Raw genomic sequence first — 18,537 nt, 5'->3', positions numbered from 1 at the left:
TAAAATTTTTTGAAAAGATTATTTGCAACAAATATAAAAGTAATTTTTATTATTTAAAAAAATTACAAACTGTCAAAAATTTAAAGAACCAGTAATCGTGCTTGGTAACCGGATAGCCATTTAAATAAAGTTGTGCAAAACCAATGTTTTGTAATGTAGCACTTCTCCCTTCAACAAGTGAAAATTCTGCTTTTGAAAACAATCTGTGTACTCATTCATACATGATTGCATACTTTTAGGATGATCAATGTATGCTTTCTTTGCAATGTTTAATAGTGTGTGCTAAGAAAAATAGTTATATTTTTTAATGGCATGACATTTACCTTTAGCTTTCTGTATTTATATAAATTTTGAAAAGTGTACGATTTTACAATTTTTAGGACTTTAGTGAGCTTATAGTTAACATACCTTTGAAAATATAAATTTGGCTCTTCCTGAAAAAAAGAATTCCCTTGCCAGTAAGTTTCGGAAACAACCAGAGCTCAAATATCAAATTTCAAGAAATTCCATCAATCCGTTTCGTTGATATGGTAAAAAATGTCAAATCGGTTCGCAGTTCGGTTTCCAAACCCTGATAATTTCAAAAAATTTATATGTTTATTGTTTTAACACTCTAAATTTAAAATTAAAATTTTAAGGAAATTGGTTCAATATTTCTCTTTATATGGGCAAGAAAGTAAAATCGGTCCGCAAAAGAGTCCAGTTCCCAATTCCAAAGGTTAATCAATCCGTAACATAGCCAAAACAAACTCACATATAAAATTTCATAAAAACTGGTTCAGTCAAACTTGAAATACACGCGTGCACGCACTGATAGACAGACCGACACCTCTCTAAAAATAGTTTATTTATGCTTTTGTACCATGGAGAAGTGCTTTCGCACCGAAAACTCGATATGCAAAATTTGTTGCCATCACATAATTTCCCTTATTGTGTGCAATGCAGTCAGTAAATAGCACTATTATAATTTTTCTTCGAATAAGTTATAAGAATTCTACTTTCGATCTTCTATTTGCCCTATTTGCCCTTTTTGAAAAACAAATTACTATAATCAATTTCATTATTTTTTTCTAAAGTAAAATAATCATAAAATTTTGCAATTTTGTATTGCTCTATTTGATTTGAATCATTTTAAAAAAGGGGAATTCCCGAATTTAAATTATGAACTGTATACGTTTGATAATTTGTTAAAAACAAAATATTGAACATCATGTAAAGCATAATTTTACAAATTATTTACTTATTTCAAATTTAATATCGATGTATGTATGTATATATTTACATACTGTTTAAAAAATTTACGTAAAAGAAAAATGTATAATTTAAAATAGATTAAAATATTTTACAGAATATTATACAGTGTGATGTTAATACAATATATTAATACAGAATATAATATAACACTTATAAGAAAAGATAATGAAATTCTTTTACAATGTAAAAACGAATAAGCTCGGGTTGTACTTATATTATTCTAAAACTGTATTAACTTTTAGCTTACTAATACAAAAACACAGAGTATTTGTTGCGTATTTTTTGTGTATGAAATGCATGTACAATAAAATTACAATTTATTGAGCTTCCTTATACTTATGCAATATATATATATATATATATATATATATATATATATATATATATATATATATATATATATATATATATATATGTATACTGATTTCAGCCGGTATAAACCGATTGTATTATACCCTGCACCTTTCATTATTTTATGCCAATTACTTGAACTTGTGAAACAATTCTATTAAAGCTTCATGGAAGCACGAGTTTCATGTATTTGACTTTATAATTTTTTAAAAAATTTAGAATTAGCTTTTTGAGTTGTATGGCAGGTACCCGAACCTGTTAAGCAATTCCACCAGAACTTCAGGAATATATCTGACCTATAATTGGGTATGTTAACTTAAAGCTTATTAGTGTCCTTAAAATTGTAAAGAGATCTTCAAAACGCATTTTCATAATCTTCTGGAATACTTTTACTAATCTAGACAATACACATTGCAATATACGCTGAGCAAGAATATATCTATATACATCTCCATACTGCACATGACTCCATCAAGTGGTTACAAATTAAATATCAAAGTTAGTATACCCTTCACGAACGTGCAGGGTATAAAAAGGTTAATATACTGAAACAAAATGTATGTACCATAACATATATAATATTATCTGTAAAATTATAAATTAATAGAATATATGAAATCAGTATGCATTAAACACCGAAACGTGACTTTCTGAAAATAGGCGAAATATAATCTTATTAAAATTATTTTGTGTAATATTTTAATTTTGAAACGATTAAGGAAATTTTTTTTATAAATTTTTTTATCAGAATCATAATATTAAGTGATTCGTTCCGAAATATAAGAAAAAAATGGAGAATTATTTTAAATATTTTAAAAATCAAAAGGTCATTACTCTTTAATTATTATGGAAATATTGGTTCGACTGTAATGGAATTTTTTTTTATTATTTAAAAATTTAAGGTAAATTAAATGAAAATATCAGGATCAAAAGTTTGCCAAAATGAACAAAAGTTCTATATTAAAAGAAAACTAAAGCAAGAACTCAAAATTTGCTGATAATGTTCTAAAATTAATTATCTATAGAAATCTAGTGCAATAGTTTGAAATTTACTTATTAAAAATGATAATTATGAAGGTTCTTCTAGAGCAATTAAAATTAATTTTAAAATAAATGAAAAACATTCAATGTACACAAATATTTTTATTTTAATATTTTAATTACATTTCTGAACAGCTACAATCCATTCAATTTTATTTGAAGTTAAACATAATTTATTAATAGGCTCATCACCTTCAATATCACTAATATTTAATTCATAGGTGTCTGTTATAACTGCTTGATCCTTTTCAAGTCTGAAATATTGAAAATAGCAAAAAATGAAAAATTTTAATATCTAAATTTTAAAATTAAATTAATTTTCGTAATTACCTAATTTGTAATTTTCCTGAAGCATAATGAATAGTAATTCGATAACTAGCACCAGTTTCAAAAGTACTCTTATTATTATTTGACCAAATTAAATTTGATGATCTTAACCAATGATCTTCCCAATCATCAGATGATTCTTCTAAACTATTTAATTTATTAAGTAAAAATCTTCCTTTATAATTATCAGTCCAAGTTAATCTAAAGAATCTATTAGAATTTTTTTGTGAAAATATTATTTCCAATTTTTTCTTATTATATTCATTTAATATTGTAAAATCTGATTCTAATACACATTTTCTACCCATAGTATCTAGCGGTAATGTTAAATGTGCGCAATTTAATTTATTATCAATGTCTACGGTTTTAACAGAATTCCCTATATTTTCAATATCTGTATTAGAATCATAAAATTGATCATCATTGGTTATTTTATATATTGATTTCGGTTGACAAAGATCACCTACACCATCTTTATCACTGTCTTCTTGATCTTGATTTGGAACATATAGACAATTATCCTAAAAATTAAAAAAAAAACAAAAATTACAAAAAAATTGAAAATTTATACGATAAAAAATTCTACTTTTCGACATTCTGATCTATCAATGCATTCAGAAATATTTTCATCAGGGATGCCATCATTATCAGTATCAGTTTTACAATATATACCATTACCAGCATATCCATAATTACAAGTACATTTTTGATAGGACTTGTCAAAATATCCGTTTATAGAGCATTGTGGTTTTGACGCAAAATCTTCAATTTTATCTTTTAATATTTTTCGTAAATCTTCAATTTTCGTTTTAATTATATCCAATGTTTCCTTATCACATTCCAAACTCATACATGCTTTTAATAAACTCATATATTCTTCAAAGTAAAATGAATCTAAAGTAGTATAATAATAATCTTTAACTCTATTGAATGTTAATACATTTGTTAATTTTTCAATATCATATTCTGCACCAAGAGCTTCCAATCTTTTTAATAATTTCTTTTCGGGTGATAAATTTGATAAAGTTAAATGTGCATTATCAAAAATTTTATGACATTTTGTAACAACATTTTGCTCTTTTTCTAAAACAATCGTAGGATCTAAATATTTTTCGGGGCAAAAAGGTTCTGGTAACGAAATAAAAATAAAAATTTTTAATCTTATTATGTTCGTCATATGAGTATTATTTAATATGAATATTACCTTCAATTGTCCATGTACTCATTGGTAAAGCACCCGGTGTAGACAATCCAATATAATGTATTTTTCCAATATAATCAAAATTTCTCTGAAAAATGTAATCATCTTTATTCTGTTCACCAATTGTAACAGTATCATGATTCCAACTAATCCAAAATCCTTTAAAATTGTCTTGATCTAAAATATCTGGTGTATCTTCATTTTCGCAATTATGGCTACAAATATGGTGATTATACGACATATGAGATTGAGTATTATTCAATAATCCCAATTGTATATTTATGTAACTAAAAGATGTTATATCATTATATAAAGCAATAGTGGCAACACCCGCAGTTTTAACAGTGAATGAAAAACAGTTTTGATTTGAAGGATTTGTAAATTTTGTTGTTTGAGATGGATCACTTTGTGATCCTGCTGTATGTATAACTGAATTTTTAATTAAAATAAAATTAAAATATAATTAATGTATTATTTTTGTTTTTTTTTAGGAAACTACAAGTAAGTATTAAAAATGTACCAGCAAATTGTATTAATTCTTTAATAATAATTTCAATTTATTTTAAATATTAAAATTAATTGCTAAATTGCTAAATTATAAGGAACATTAATGTTTAAATAAAAAAAAGAGTTGCTGTGTTGCATATTAAGGCTCTCAAATTCAATTCTATCAATTATGAAGTTAGTTGAAATTTTTCTTATAAATTGTCGCATTTAAAGCTCAAAATAAACGCTTTAAAACTAAAAACTTTTTCAAAATTGTACAACTCTTAATTTTAATTTAAATTAAATAAATTAATTAAATCTTAATATTTATGTATATTGAAATTGTTATTATTATTTTCTTAAAAATTAATATATTTAACTCACTTAATCTGGGTTTCCTGTTGTTATAATTGTCGTTAGTAATTTCACATTGTAATAGGTCATCATTATTTAATGGTAACGAATCAGTAGTTTTTAATACAGAAATAAATGAAGGTGAAATTTTCTTTATTGATGATGAACATACATCTGGCTTTAGGTTTGGTAATAATTTAACAAGGTAATCATAATTTTCAGCTTTAAAATTAAAATTTGCTGGTGTTAAAGAATTGATTTTAATATGTCGAGATTTCCGATGGCGTGGATGGTGAATTGCTGTTATATTTGTTGAAAATCCGCATTCAATTAGAAATGTTATGTGTATTAGAAAAAATAAGAATTTTAAATTCATGTCAACTAAAAAAAAGGAAATAATAAATTTATAAAAATTGCATTAACAAATAAAATTGATTATTTTTTTTAAATGACAGAAGGTGCTTGTGTATTCGTACTCTCTTTGTATTAATAAATAAAAATGTATAAATAAGGTGAAATCGATAATGTCAGGTTCAATTCTAAATTACACAAAACTTTTAAAGCTTCATGTATAAATTAAATATAGAGTTTTGTCTAAATATAAACTCAAAGTTTTGCAGGTTGCAATTTCATCTAACTTTTTATACTATGTATATACCCACGTATATAATGCAAGAAACTTTGAAAAGTTTTTGTTTTTCTCTATATACTAGAACAAAATATTATATATATTGAGTACAAAAAGGGCACTATCAGAGATTGGTCTTACTCTGTTTAATTTTCCTTAGTTCTATTATAGACAGCATTTTTACTTAATGCCGATTCAACGGCAGCTTGACTTATTCAACTAATTAATAATTTAAATGCTGCATAAAGTAGCTTGCATTATTTTATAAATTTTATTATAATGTACGATCTATTCGTCAAATTTCATAGCTTTAGTAAAATTAATATCATTATTAGCTACTAAGTTTTCTTAATTATTTTTGGTGGGATGAGCAACTTTTCTATAATGAAATATGGTGACTTTTTCAACGATTTTATAAAATCATTAATAAATGAAATAGAATATAGATATCCTCAACTAACAAATTAAAATAAATTATCTCAAAAGATGGTATCAGTATAACGTGTTGAAACGTAAGCTTGTAAAGATATCGAATTAAAAAATAAAAATGATTTACACCATATGTGCAAAATAAACAACTCACATAATTAAAATTATTTTTCAATATGGTCATATCATGTAAAAACTATTTATTTCAAATAACACATACATACGTTTTTCAATAATTAAAGTGGCATGAATTCCCTATTTTATTTTTTTTTATTAAACTTAAAAATTACGGAGTTATATAGGGTGAGTCAGAAAGGTATACAACAACATATACTAATGGTTAGAAGGTCGAAAATGAGCAAAACTTTTGTTCCGGACTAGGTGCGAAATCTCAAGGGTTTCTGAGATACAGGGATTTTAACGAATTTTCGCGAAATTTCTACTTATCCAAGCTTTTTTGATTATAACTTCCGTTCCGAAAAAGATGTAATATTGGTATATGTTAGATGGTATATATGATATTGTATACCTTTCTGAATCACCCTGTATATAATTAAGCATGGTTATTAAAAAAATGCAATATTTGCAATTACTTCGTGCTTAGAAAACAAAAGAAAATAGGCTAACAACCTTATAAATTAAAATATATTGTGGAAATTTTTTATATATGTACTTGTATATTAAGTTCGATTATATTTTTATTTTATATAATGCTTCAAATATATATGTATCAATAATTTATATAGCAATTTTGTTAATCGGTAAAATTTAAATTTAAACCAAGGTTATTGAATAATTAAAATTGATTGTGGTATGATGTACTTAAAAGAGTTATATAATATATTTATATAATATATATAACACTCATCTAACAGAAATTAAGAAAATATATAGAAATCTATCAGAAATAAATTTGATTACAAAAAAAGCAAATTTCCTTTTAAGTTTAGCCTATTCGTTGCTTAAAAGGACCAGAGTATTCTCTTCGAAAACAATAAAAAGAATAGATCTATTAAATCAAAATTGATCTATTAAATAAATCTATTAAATTTATTGAGAATATCTATTAAAATTTTTACCAATATAGGCAAGATTTCTACAAAAGAGATTGTAAATTGTAGATTATAATTAATTGCAAAAAGATATGGGCAAGGGAATTTTTGACCTCCGGCTACTGCTTATAAAACTACTTAAGATAATTGTATTTTTTAATAAATCTTTATGTAATTATGTAAAAATCCCAAATAAAATATATTAAAAATTTGAGATTTACTGGAAATTTTGTGGAAATTTGATTTTAGGCAATAGAATATCTTTCGAATATTTTTTATATATCTTGCTATATTTTCTTTTATATAACTAATATAATAGTTTTCGTTTACAGAAGCGGTTCTGTATTTATTTTTCAGTTAATTATTATTTTATTGTTGAATAATACTTTTCAAAACGGATACCATTAAAAATTTATTTTAAAATCTCATTTCAAAATATTTTTTTGAAAATTGTATAAATTTAGTTGTTAAAAATAATAAATTCGAATTTTAGTAAGAAATATGACACTTTAAAACACCTAAATATATCAGTAAATAAAAATATATAACTTATATACCACATCCAAAAATTACCACATCCAAATATATATGTATATATATATATATGTATAATTACAATCAAAATTGAATTTTAATATTAAAAATTTCTCTAGAATTTTTTCAAATCCAATAATTCTGCAAATTCTTTTACGTTTAAAAAAATATAGAAAGAATAAATTCTCAAATAATGTAAATAAAATAAAAGAAACTTAGGCCGCCGCCCAAAGATAAAATTTGTCTGTTTTTCAAAGTACGTATGTTTTTGTTGTCCTAATTGCTTAATCATACTTGATTAATTAAACATGTGGTCACGTTTTGGTTCAGTCAGGTTTTAAAATTCTTTTTGAACTATAAAATAGAATTGTTATAGGTACATATTATGTCGTAGTATTTCGACACCACCATTAGGTATAATTTTTTTCCTTTTTTCTTTATTGAAAGCTTAATTTCCGATAGCAATTAATTTTAAATCAATAAAAATAATATAAATTACAATTAAAAAACACAAGTATTATGTAGTATAATTTTTTTTAAAATTTATTAACATATAATGTGAATTAAACATATTATGTATGTATATATGTATTTGTTAGGGATCATTTTATTCAATTTTTTTTGAACGAAATATATTTCACTTCAAATATCACTTTCGACCGACGGAATTTCAATGGCAAATATACTTGTAAAGAATGCAATAATTAAAATTTTATTGATAATTTATAAATTACACATGTAGTGATGAATAATTCACAATAGAAAACTAAATTTCCCATATAAAACATTTCTAATAGTTGCAATTATTACAAAAAATTGTTTTTAAAGAGATTCCAAACGAGAGATTTCATTAGAATTTTAACAAAATTTTCCAGATAATTAAATATAATTTTTAAATATTTTATTTTTAGCAATTATAAACATTATAATTTCACTTCACTTCATTTATTAAAAATTGAAATATGTAATTTATAAAATGAGTTTTTTTTCCCCTTAAAATTGTTTAATTAAAATTTTTTATGATTTTAAGAAACTTTTAATTATATTTCAAAAAATTTTAATATTAAACTTGCAATTCCATTTAAAATTAGTTGATTTTTAACGAAAATCAAAATTTAATATAAAAAAATAATTTTGTTATACGAATAACTAGCTTAAATATATAAGATATTCTTTATTAAATTAATAACGATTATTAATTGAATTTTATATCAAACATTTTGTGCTTCTTTTAATAAAATAAATTAAATAGAGTATACTACAAAATAAATGTACTCATAAATTATGTAAATTTGTACAATACCGAAAATTTTCTAAAATGCTTCAAATAATTTTTTTTCCGATATTCTATAACTTCGTTTTCCAAAACACATTAAACTAAACGGTTTGATACCCTGAACATAACTGGTTTTAAAATTTTTATTTTATTTAAAATGAAGACTTCCTTGCAGAAAAAATGCAGCGTTTACCAAAAATTTTACCGATATCTTATTATGTATAATTTAAAAAAATAAGGTTTCCATTTCAAATATGTCATCACAATTTTATAATGTCCTATTCAAAAAATAATTATTTTTTTTTTTTTGAACATAAATACCTAATGCATGCCTAAGTAATTTTTTGCCTTATATAAATTTAATAATAACGAGGATAGATAAAATTGACCGGTCCGTTTTAATTTTTATGGAACATACCATTAGGTTTTATAATTGTGTGAGAATTACTCAAAAATTCAAATTTTTTTTCAAAATGCACAGCAAATAAATTTGTTAATCTAAATAAATTTTTCAATATAATAACATTTTTCCCTTTCAAAAATCTCATACTATGCAATACTATTCACAATGACAAAATTTAATTATAAATTTCAATTAAAATCTTAAAAAAAAATGAAAAAATTTACAAAGGTTCTACTGTCCTTTATTTATTCTTATACTTATACAAAATTCTAGTGCAATTATTGTGTAGGTCGTTTCAAGTTATTATTATGCAGTTTCAGCTAAAATATGGGTTACAGACCTTCTTTATAATTAATGTATATCTCATTTTATATCGCATTTTATAATTTTGCATATTTTTATTTTTAACTGTAAGAATTTTATGAGTTATTTTAGTAATTTTAATTATTACTGGAATTTTTGTTTTCTAAAAGACGCATGTATAGATATATATCATGTTATTTGGATACATGTGCATATATACTTGCACAAATGATGAAAAATGATTTATAAGAAATTTGTAATCTCGTTTATATTAGAGATATCAGATTATAAAAATTAATCTACTAATATTCAAGAAAACATACAATATATTAGAAATTCAAGCTCTTTGAAAATAAACCAAAGAAATTCTTAATGAAAAGAAAAACCCTTATTATTAAAAAATAATAAATTCTTATAAAAAAAATTTGACTTGCTTACTACAATATTTTCATTCATGATAGAAATTTCAATGATTTTTATCAAACATAATAGACCTAATAATACACTTGTTTTCACGAGATTTCTTTAACTTTTGAGTCTTTCAAATAACTTTTAAAGTTGTATGGCAGCACCCCGATCATTTCCAATTTAAATAGGGTTCTGACACTTACTACGATAGTTTGTGAAAATTTGGTTATCGTTTGTAAAATTTTTTGGCGTTTGTGAAACTTAGCTAAATTAGTTTTTAAGTTATCGTTGGGACGGACAGACGGACGAACCGAGAAAGCTAAATCGACTCAGAATTCGACGCTGATTAAAAACGTACACTTGAGTCCATGTCTCAGACCATTATTTCTTAGCGTTAACCAACGATAAGGCAAATTTAGCATAACCTTCGAACATACGTTCGTACGGGTATAGTTACTATAATTACTAAAGTTTAGTCTTTTTTGTTCACAATAAAGTGATTTTGAAATTCTCCCAAAATTTTGACAATAAGAATTTAAAGATATCTTTATAAATATTAATTTGCAACTACTTTTACAAAAGGTGATGTAGCTGGAAGTATTACCAACCTACTATACAGTAATACATATTTTGATTGTTAAATCGAATGGAATAAACTTAAGGTATAAGCTCTTGATATTAAAATTTTCATTATTAACTAAAGATTTTGCATGGGAATGCAATTAACAGAACTACAACGTCATTCTGAAAATAAAACATATCGTTTTTTAAAATTAAAATAGTGGAATAGAAAGTACTCAATTTTGATGGAAACTTTTTTAGTTATATTGTTACTAGCACCGTTAAAAAATTTTAAAAGATCTATGCTCTATTAAATGAAATTTCCATAAAAATTATTGTGCATATTTATACCCTGCACTTCGTGAAGGGTATATTAACTTTGGTATGGAGTTTGTAACTACTTGAAGGAGTCATCTGCGGTATGGACATATATATATATTCTTGCTCAGCGTAAAATTCTGCGTCGATTTAGACATGTCCGTCCGTCCGTCCGTCCGTCCGTCCGTCCGTCCGTCCGATCGCACGATAACTCAAAAACGAATAATGCAATCGACACCAAACTTTCACAAGTTGCTTCTTTTGTGCCAAGGACGAACCCTATTGTTATTGGACCAATTCGGACAACGGGTTCGGGTAGCTGCCATACAACTCCAAGAGTTTATTTTAAATATTTCAAAAACTAATAAAGCTATAAATATAAAATTTTGTATACATGTGTCCAAATATATTCTACACATGCTCTAAAAATTATGATGGGATAACTGCACCGGTTCGGGTGGCTGCCACACAACTCCAACAGCAAATTTTTTATATTCGGCAAAATAATAAAGTCAGATTCATGAAACTTGGCAGTCATGTGTCCAATTATAGGTCAAATATATTTCCGAAGTTTTGGAGGAATTGCTTGACAGGTTCGGGTACCTGCCATACAACTCCAGAAGCTAATTTTAAATATTTGGAAAAATAATAAAGTCAGATTCATGAAACTTGGCAGTTGCGTGTCCGATTGTAGATCAGATATATTTGTGAAGTTTTAGTGGAATTGCTTGACAGGTTCGGGTACTTGCCATACAACCCCAATAGCTTATTTTAAATATTTGGAAAAATAATAAAGTCAAACTCATGAGATTTGGCAGTAGTGTGTCCAATTATGGGTCAGACATATTTGTAAAGTTTTGGTGCGATTGCTTGACTGGTTCGAGTAGCTCCCATACAAGTCAAAAAGCTTATTCTTAATATTTGGAAAAATAATAAAGTCAGATTCATGAAACTTGGCAGTCACGTGTCCAATTATGGGTCAAATATATTTCTGAAGTTGTGGTGGAATTGCTTAACAGGTTCGAGTAGATCCCATACAAGTCTAAAAGCTTATTCTTAATATTTGGAAAAATAATAAAGTCAGATTCATGAAACTTGGCAGTTGTGTGTCCGATTATAGATCAGATATATTTGTGAAGTTTTGATGGAATTGCTTGACAGGTTTAGATACTTACCATACAACTCCACCAACTAATTTTAAATATTTTGAAAAATTATAAGGTCAGATTGATGAAACTTGGCAGTCGGATGTCCAATTATAGGTCAGACATGTCCGTGAAGTTTCTATAGAATGATCTCAGAGGTTCGAGTAATTGCTACACAATAACGAAAGGTGCAGGGTATAATTCAATCGGTTTATACCGACTGAAACGTTTTTACTTGTTTTATATTTTATTTCTACTTATACATATGTATACACCTATAGATGATAAAAAAAAAAATTAAAATTTCACACCTATGAATCTACAACATGAACTCGAATTCAAAATGAAATAATCAAAATGTTTTGTTACAGACATAACAAAAATTCTTTCAAATGTTTCTCATATTAAAAAAAAACAAAGTGTATCAGCATATACAAACAAATTTCTCATATTTCATATTAAAATTACAATAATTTATGTTTACAATTTAAGAAAAATTACGCTGAAGGTGAAAAATATTTAAATAAATTGGACGCGCATGCGGAATAATTGAGAGCATTACGATAAATTGAAAAGACGATATTTTTGTTTTATTACATTAACCAGACATAAACCACTACATATAAATGTAGAAATTATCAAAGTTGTAAAAAAAAATAAAAATAAATTTTAATTTTTTTTTGTCTGCTGTTCGACATAGCAGACAAAAAAAGAATTAAAATTGCTATTTGATAAATATTCTTTAGCTTTACAAAAACAATTTAAAAAATATTCACCAATACTTGAGATCTTAGCAAAATCAAACGTTGTTCATAGCTACAAGAATCCAATTTTAATTTAGTTCTTGATTTCCAGCGCATTTAATAATTAAACATTGCTCTAATATTGTAATACAAAATTATTTTCAGAGGTGTATGCGGGATAAAGTGTTTTTCGAAGATACTTTCAATATTTTGGACTTTAAACTATTAATTGTTTTGTTTATTTCCTGATAGTAAAGCAAAACTAAAGCCTTAACACATGTAAAAGTTTAAAATGTGTAGCACTAACCGAAAGATACCACAGGGAAAAATCATATTTTTGTTATAAAATATTTTCATATTTAATCTTTAAAATTCGAGCATATAAAATCGATAAAATTTCATCATTACTTCGTTTAATTAATTATTTAAATTTATTTATTCTCACAATTGAATTTTATAATTAAAATAAAAAAAAAACCTTTCGAGAAATAAAATTTAAATTTCAAATTCATCAATAAACCAATTCTTCACGAATCTTTTGTTGAAGTTTCCTTGGAAGTTGTTTATAAATTGAGCTCGAAACATATTCTGAAATTCATATTTAAAAAAAATTTTTAGATTTAATTTAATAAGCCACTAATAACATTATATTACCATTGCATTTGTATTGTAAATTAGACCAAATCACATTTTCTTGTGATGCACAATACACGCCCAATCGTCCACCCCTAATTTCTTCATCATATATTAATGGTGAATCTAATATAAGATTATTACCTTCGTATATCCTAAATAAAATAATAACCAAATTAAATTACATCTTCAATTTATAATGCATAATATTTAAAAACTAACCTCAATTTAATTAAACCAATAGTTGGTCTATGTATAAGTTCCCATCGATATGAAGTGAATTGTTTCCAACCTTCTCTTTTTGGATCATTCCATAATATTTTAACTTGATTTTTAGTACTATTAGAATTCCATAATGCTGTGCCTAATGTTGAAGATGGTCCTGTAATACTATTTACCAATGATATTTGTACACCAGGTTTAGCATTAACTTTTTTAAATAATTGATATTCTTTTTTCCAAGAAACAACATAAAATCGTTTATTACTTTGATAACCAAATATAAAACCAATGAAATCATCATCAATATCATCATTAACATAAAATGTACCACTATAATCAACACCATTGAAATTTTCATATCCAATTGCAATAGTTGGAAAACTATTTTTAGTTTGTGTTATTTCAGAACCATTTGCTAATATTATCCAATTTGGTTTTGGTTCTCTTGATGTTGGATCTAAATTAATTGTATGGAATTTACGGAAATCACTTGAACTTATATAAGGATTATGGGGGCAATTATCAAATGAATTTTTAACACCATCATTATCATCATCATTTTCACAAACATCTCCAATACCATCTAAATTAAGATCCTCTTGCCTTGGATTTTTAACATAAATACAATTATCATATATATTTTTTATATTATCATCATCAATATCATCATCGCAGGCGTCTCCACTATAATAAAATAAAAATTAAAAAAAAAAATTATATTTAATATTATTAAATAAATACTTACATTCCATCACCATCGATATCTAATTGATCTGAATTAAAAACTGTTGGACAATTATCTATATCATCTTGTATACCATCCATATCACTATCATTATCATTATCACAAGCATCACCAATTAAATCATCATCAGAATCTTTTTGTAAAGAATTTGAAATTTTTACACAATTATCACAAACATCTCCAACTCCATCCCCATCATAATCAGATTGATCTGTATTAAACTTAAGTGGGCAATTATCATCGATATCTAAAATACCGTCATTATCAGAATCTTTATCACAAACATCACCTAAACCATCATTATCACTATCCAATTGATCACCATTTGATTTATGACGGCAATTGTCACATGCATCACCTACTTTATCATTATCGATATCTTTCTGATTTGGATTATATGCAAATGGACAATTATCTAAATTATTTTTGACACCATCACCATCAGCATCATCATCACAACTATCACCAAGACCATCTGAATCAGAATCTTCTTGTCCTGAATTTGGTATAGCTATGCAATTATCTGCCTTACAATTTAATTCGTTACAAGATAGATTTTCATCTGGCCAACCATCTAAATCAGTATCAAAACCGCATACAAATCCATTACCAGCCCAACCAGCTTTACATTTACATTGATAACGTTCTTTACCAACAAATGAGCATTCAGCATTTTTATCGCATACTGATACTTTATCAGTTGGATTGCATCTTGGTATTCCTACATAAAACAAATTTTATTTATCAGCTTCTAAATTTCAAAAAAATTACAATATATCAAAGAATTATAAGCTCTTTTACACAATATTTGAATATTTGATCTCAATTATCTTATTTTATTAGATATTCTATATGGAAAATTATGAAATGAATTGCTTTTTTATTTGCAGTATAACTTAAAAGTAAAAAGTTCTAAATTCATATTATTCCTTACCATCATCTGGTTGCTGTTGTTCTGTTACTACAACTTCAGTTCTATTTAATATATCAATAATTCCTTCTATAGGTGGATAAATTGGATTTTCGGATGGTTTAAATTTATTTGAATCTGATGTAGACGTAGTTTGTTCTGATTCAGTTTCAAGTTTTTGTTCAGGATAATAATTTTCAATTGAAATACCACCATGTATACCACCTAATTTACTTTCTAAATCACAATGATATTCTAAATAATTATCTTTTATTTGAAATGGTGAACCTTCAGCTAAATAATTATCAAATTCTTGTGGTGTTAATTGATTTGCATATTCTTGTTGAACTTCTTCAGCTTTATCCTTTAATTTATCTAATTCTTCTAAACGTTTTTTAATGCAACTTTCTGAAAAAGTGTCACTATTTTTAAATGTTTGATGATCATGTTTTATTTGCTCTAATAAATATTTTTCTTGATTATTTAAATAGTTCAAATTGTTGTAAGAAGAACGTAATTTTCCTGCAGTAACACATGATGTTACAAGTAAAATTAAAAAATTTAATTTTAAAAATTTCTTTAACATCGCGTTAGTGTATCTAATAATGTTTCTGTTTTTTTTTTATTTTTTGCTTATTTTCAAAACAAAAAAATTATGTACGGTAGGTTATGGATAATTTTAAAAATATTTGAAAAAATAAATACTCCTAAACTATTTCTTAAACAAATCTAATTCTTAACTGAAGTTCTTAACCTATCGATCTATTCTTTATATATATATGTACACAAAAAAAATTTTTTTTTTTTACGCAAATACATATTGACATACAAATAAAAGTTGCAAATATATACATAAATACCGAAATTTAGATAAATATGAGATAATGGATTGTAAATTTGTAAAGTAAATGTGAAAGACGCTAAGAAAATTGACAATTTTTTAATTGGTTTTGAAAGAAATAAAAAGCGTTGTTTGTTAAGGTACAGTCTTAATTGTTAATTACCAAATTCTGAAGAAGAATAGGGAAAAGAAAAGCAAAACGTGAGAACGAGAGTAAGAGGAGGATTATATATAACTATTCTCATTTAAATTAATTGTTTTTTTCTGAAAATTACTAAAAGACATGCCTATTTGAAAACTTAGTATTGCCCAACCATTTTAAGATGAAAAAATTAGATACTATATGTACATACCGTATTTTGGTTTAAGTTTTAAACCATGTTATTTAATACGAATATGCAATGTACAGACAGACAATAATAAATTGAAAATATATTTTTTAATTTAAAGAATGGTCAAGAAAAATATTAGAATTAAAAAAACAATTTCTTTTTAAAGAAAGTTAATTTTAAAGTATACATAAATTTCTTTCAAAAATGCTGGACATTTTCATATTAATTCCATAATTTTAATTAATCGTCGACATTATCAGATACTTAAAGTATTCCAATTTTGAAAGCGGTCTTTAGCAATAAATCCCCGAGTAGTTTATTTTACAAATCAAATTTAAAAACAAAAGAGCAAATATTGTAGTAAAGTATGGTCCTCAAATTTTAAATATTGTAGAACTATTACTACATTTTCATATGCATTACTATATAATCTAATACTATAATAAAAGTACCACATTTTATTTACATTACCTGGTCCATCTATTCACAAGTACGTACACTAGAAAGTAAAATAAAAATTCAAAATACATTTGTTCTAAAATCAAAATTTTTTTTTAATTTGATTCTGAATAATTTTTGGCCTAATAAAAATGTAAATTACTTATTTTTGACCAAGATTAATCCTACAATAAAAAAAAAAATTTAGCAAATTATAATCTAAGAAAAATGACTAGAAAGTGATAAATCACTAATTTTAATGTATCACAAAATTAATTATGGAATTTTATCATTAGATTATTTTTAAGTTTATAATATACATAATTATAAGTTCGTAAATACAGCAAAAATTATTACAAAAATTTACGTAACATCTACAAATTTAGTTCAATTTGTTGTTTGTCATGAGTATAAAGTTTTAGTATCAATTCCCTCCCTTATACAGTTACATATATTTATTGTATTAATCCTATTTTCAGCAAGTTTATAAATATAACACGAGATATAGTTAATTTTTTTAATATTTTAGTATAGATTTAGTCATACGATATTGTGCGTAAGACACAGTAATACTAAACGAACATTTTCATATACATACATATTTACTAAATTCAAGTACTACTAACCAACTTTTTCCAAATTATGTGTCATTACAATTTAAACTTCGAAATTAAAATTAAAATTATTTTCAATTGTAGACTAATAATACAAAAATCCTGCATTAGAAGATAATAGATCTTCATTTACTCTTCTTAAGGTTAGCCTTTTTAATTCATACTGTTACAACTTCATTTCCTAAAATATTGTCAAAAAATAATGCAGTAGCAGCTACTAAATGTCAATTCAATTCTCTAATTTCTCTAATATCAAAATGATACATTGAATTTACATAACATTAAATTTAGAAAAAGTACGCCGATACTATTTTTAGTATCATACTAAACGAATAAAAGAACAATACAATATTAGAATTTAGAACAAAAGAAATTTTTACTACAAATTTGCATAAGAAAAAAAAAATTAGACCGGAACTTAAAATCAATATTATAAAAGAATATTTTCGTATCTTATAAAAGTATTGAATTCTTTTCCCTCATTTTCATATAAATTTCTTTTATTAATGTTTATTTTATTTAGGTGTTTCGGCTGCTCTTTAAAAAATTTTTTGACAAAAAAAAACAAAAAAAAAAGAAACTATAATAGTAATAAAAGTCCACAGGAATAATAACGATGAGCAGTAAATTTTAGCGAAAAATTTTTATGTTTTGTAACACAAATTCGAAACAGATAAATAAGAAATTAAAATAAATAATTATGAAAAGTTTCTAATACGTAAACAGGGTGCTAAAATTGAACATTTATCAATTTAGTTAAATAATTAGTCAAAATCATAAATCTATTAAATAATAGTATTTTTTAAAACAAAATAATATTGTATGTGTCTAGTAAGTAATTTTGTTATTAAGTATGCACAAACTGACACCTATACTCTTAGAATATTATTTTCCTTGATGTTTCCATATATTATATTGTACGAAATTGATATCTTAAATATTTATTATCGTATTTGCTCAATAATTGTTGATTTTTCGATATACAAAT

The 18,537-nt window shown here is 24.8% G+C and overlaps 2 protein-coding genes across 2 annotated transcripts; both read right to left on the bottom strand.

Annotated features, from left to right (window-relative positions):
• Nucleotides 1-2,728: 2,728 nt before the first annotated feature.
• On the bottom strand, nt 2,729-9,061 carry LOC129615333 (uncharacterized). Its single transcript, XM_055530477.1, has 6 exons — nt 8,961-9,061; nt 5,045-5,395; nt 4,178-4,603; nt 3,560-4,101; nt 2,977-3,494; nt 2,729-2,900 (listed from the first exon to the last, which is right to left on the bottom strand). Exons 2-6 carry the CDS (start codon nt 5,388-5,390, stop codon nt 2,762-2,764), a joined length of 1,971 nt encoding a protein of 656 aa, XP_055386452.1. The 5' UTR covers nt 5,391-5,395; nt 8,961-9,061; the 3' UTR covers nt 2,729-2,761.
• Nucleotides 9,062-13,325: 4,264 nt separating this feature from the next.
• Nucleotides 13,326-15,910, bottom strand: LOC129615243 (cartilage oligomeric matrix protein-like). Its single transcript, XM_055530363.1, has 5 exons — nt 15,349-15,910; nt 14,415-15,135; nt 13,670-14,353; nt 13,469-13,602; nt 13,326-13,402 (listed from the first exon to the last, which is right to left on the bottom strand). The coding sequence occupies exons 1-5, from the start codon at nt 15,908-15,910 to the stop codon at nt 13,326-13,328; spliced, it is 2,178 nt and encodes a 725-aa protein (XP_055386338.1).
• Between the last annotated feature and the right edge of the window lie 2,627 nt (nt 15,911-18,537).

The sequence above is a fragment of the Condylostylus longicornis genome, unplaced genomic scaffold (genome assembly GCF_029603195.1).
Source record: "Condylostylus longicornis isolate FDR11 unplaced genomic scaffold, ASM2960319v2 ptg000135l, whole genome shotgun sequence".
NCBI lineage: Eukaryota > Metazoa > Arthropoda > Insecta > Diptera > Dolichopodidae > Condylostylus > Condylostylus longicornis.
The sequence above is the reverse complement of the archived record's forward strand: the minus strand, read 5'-3'. Positions and strand labels throughout refer to the sequence as shown.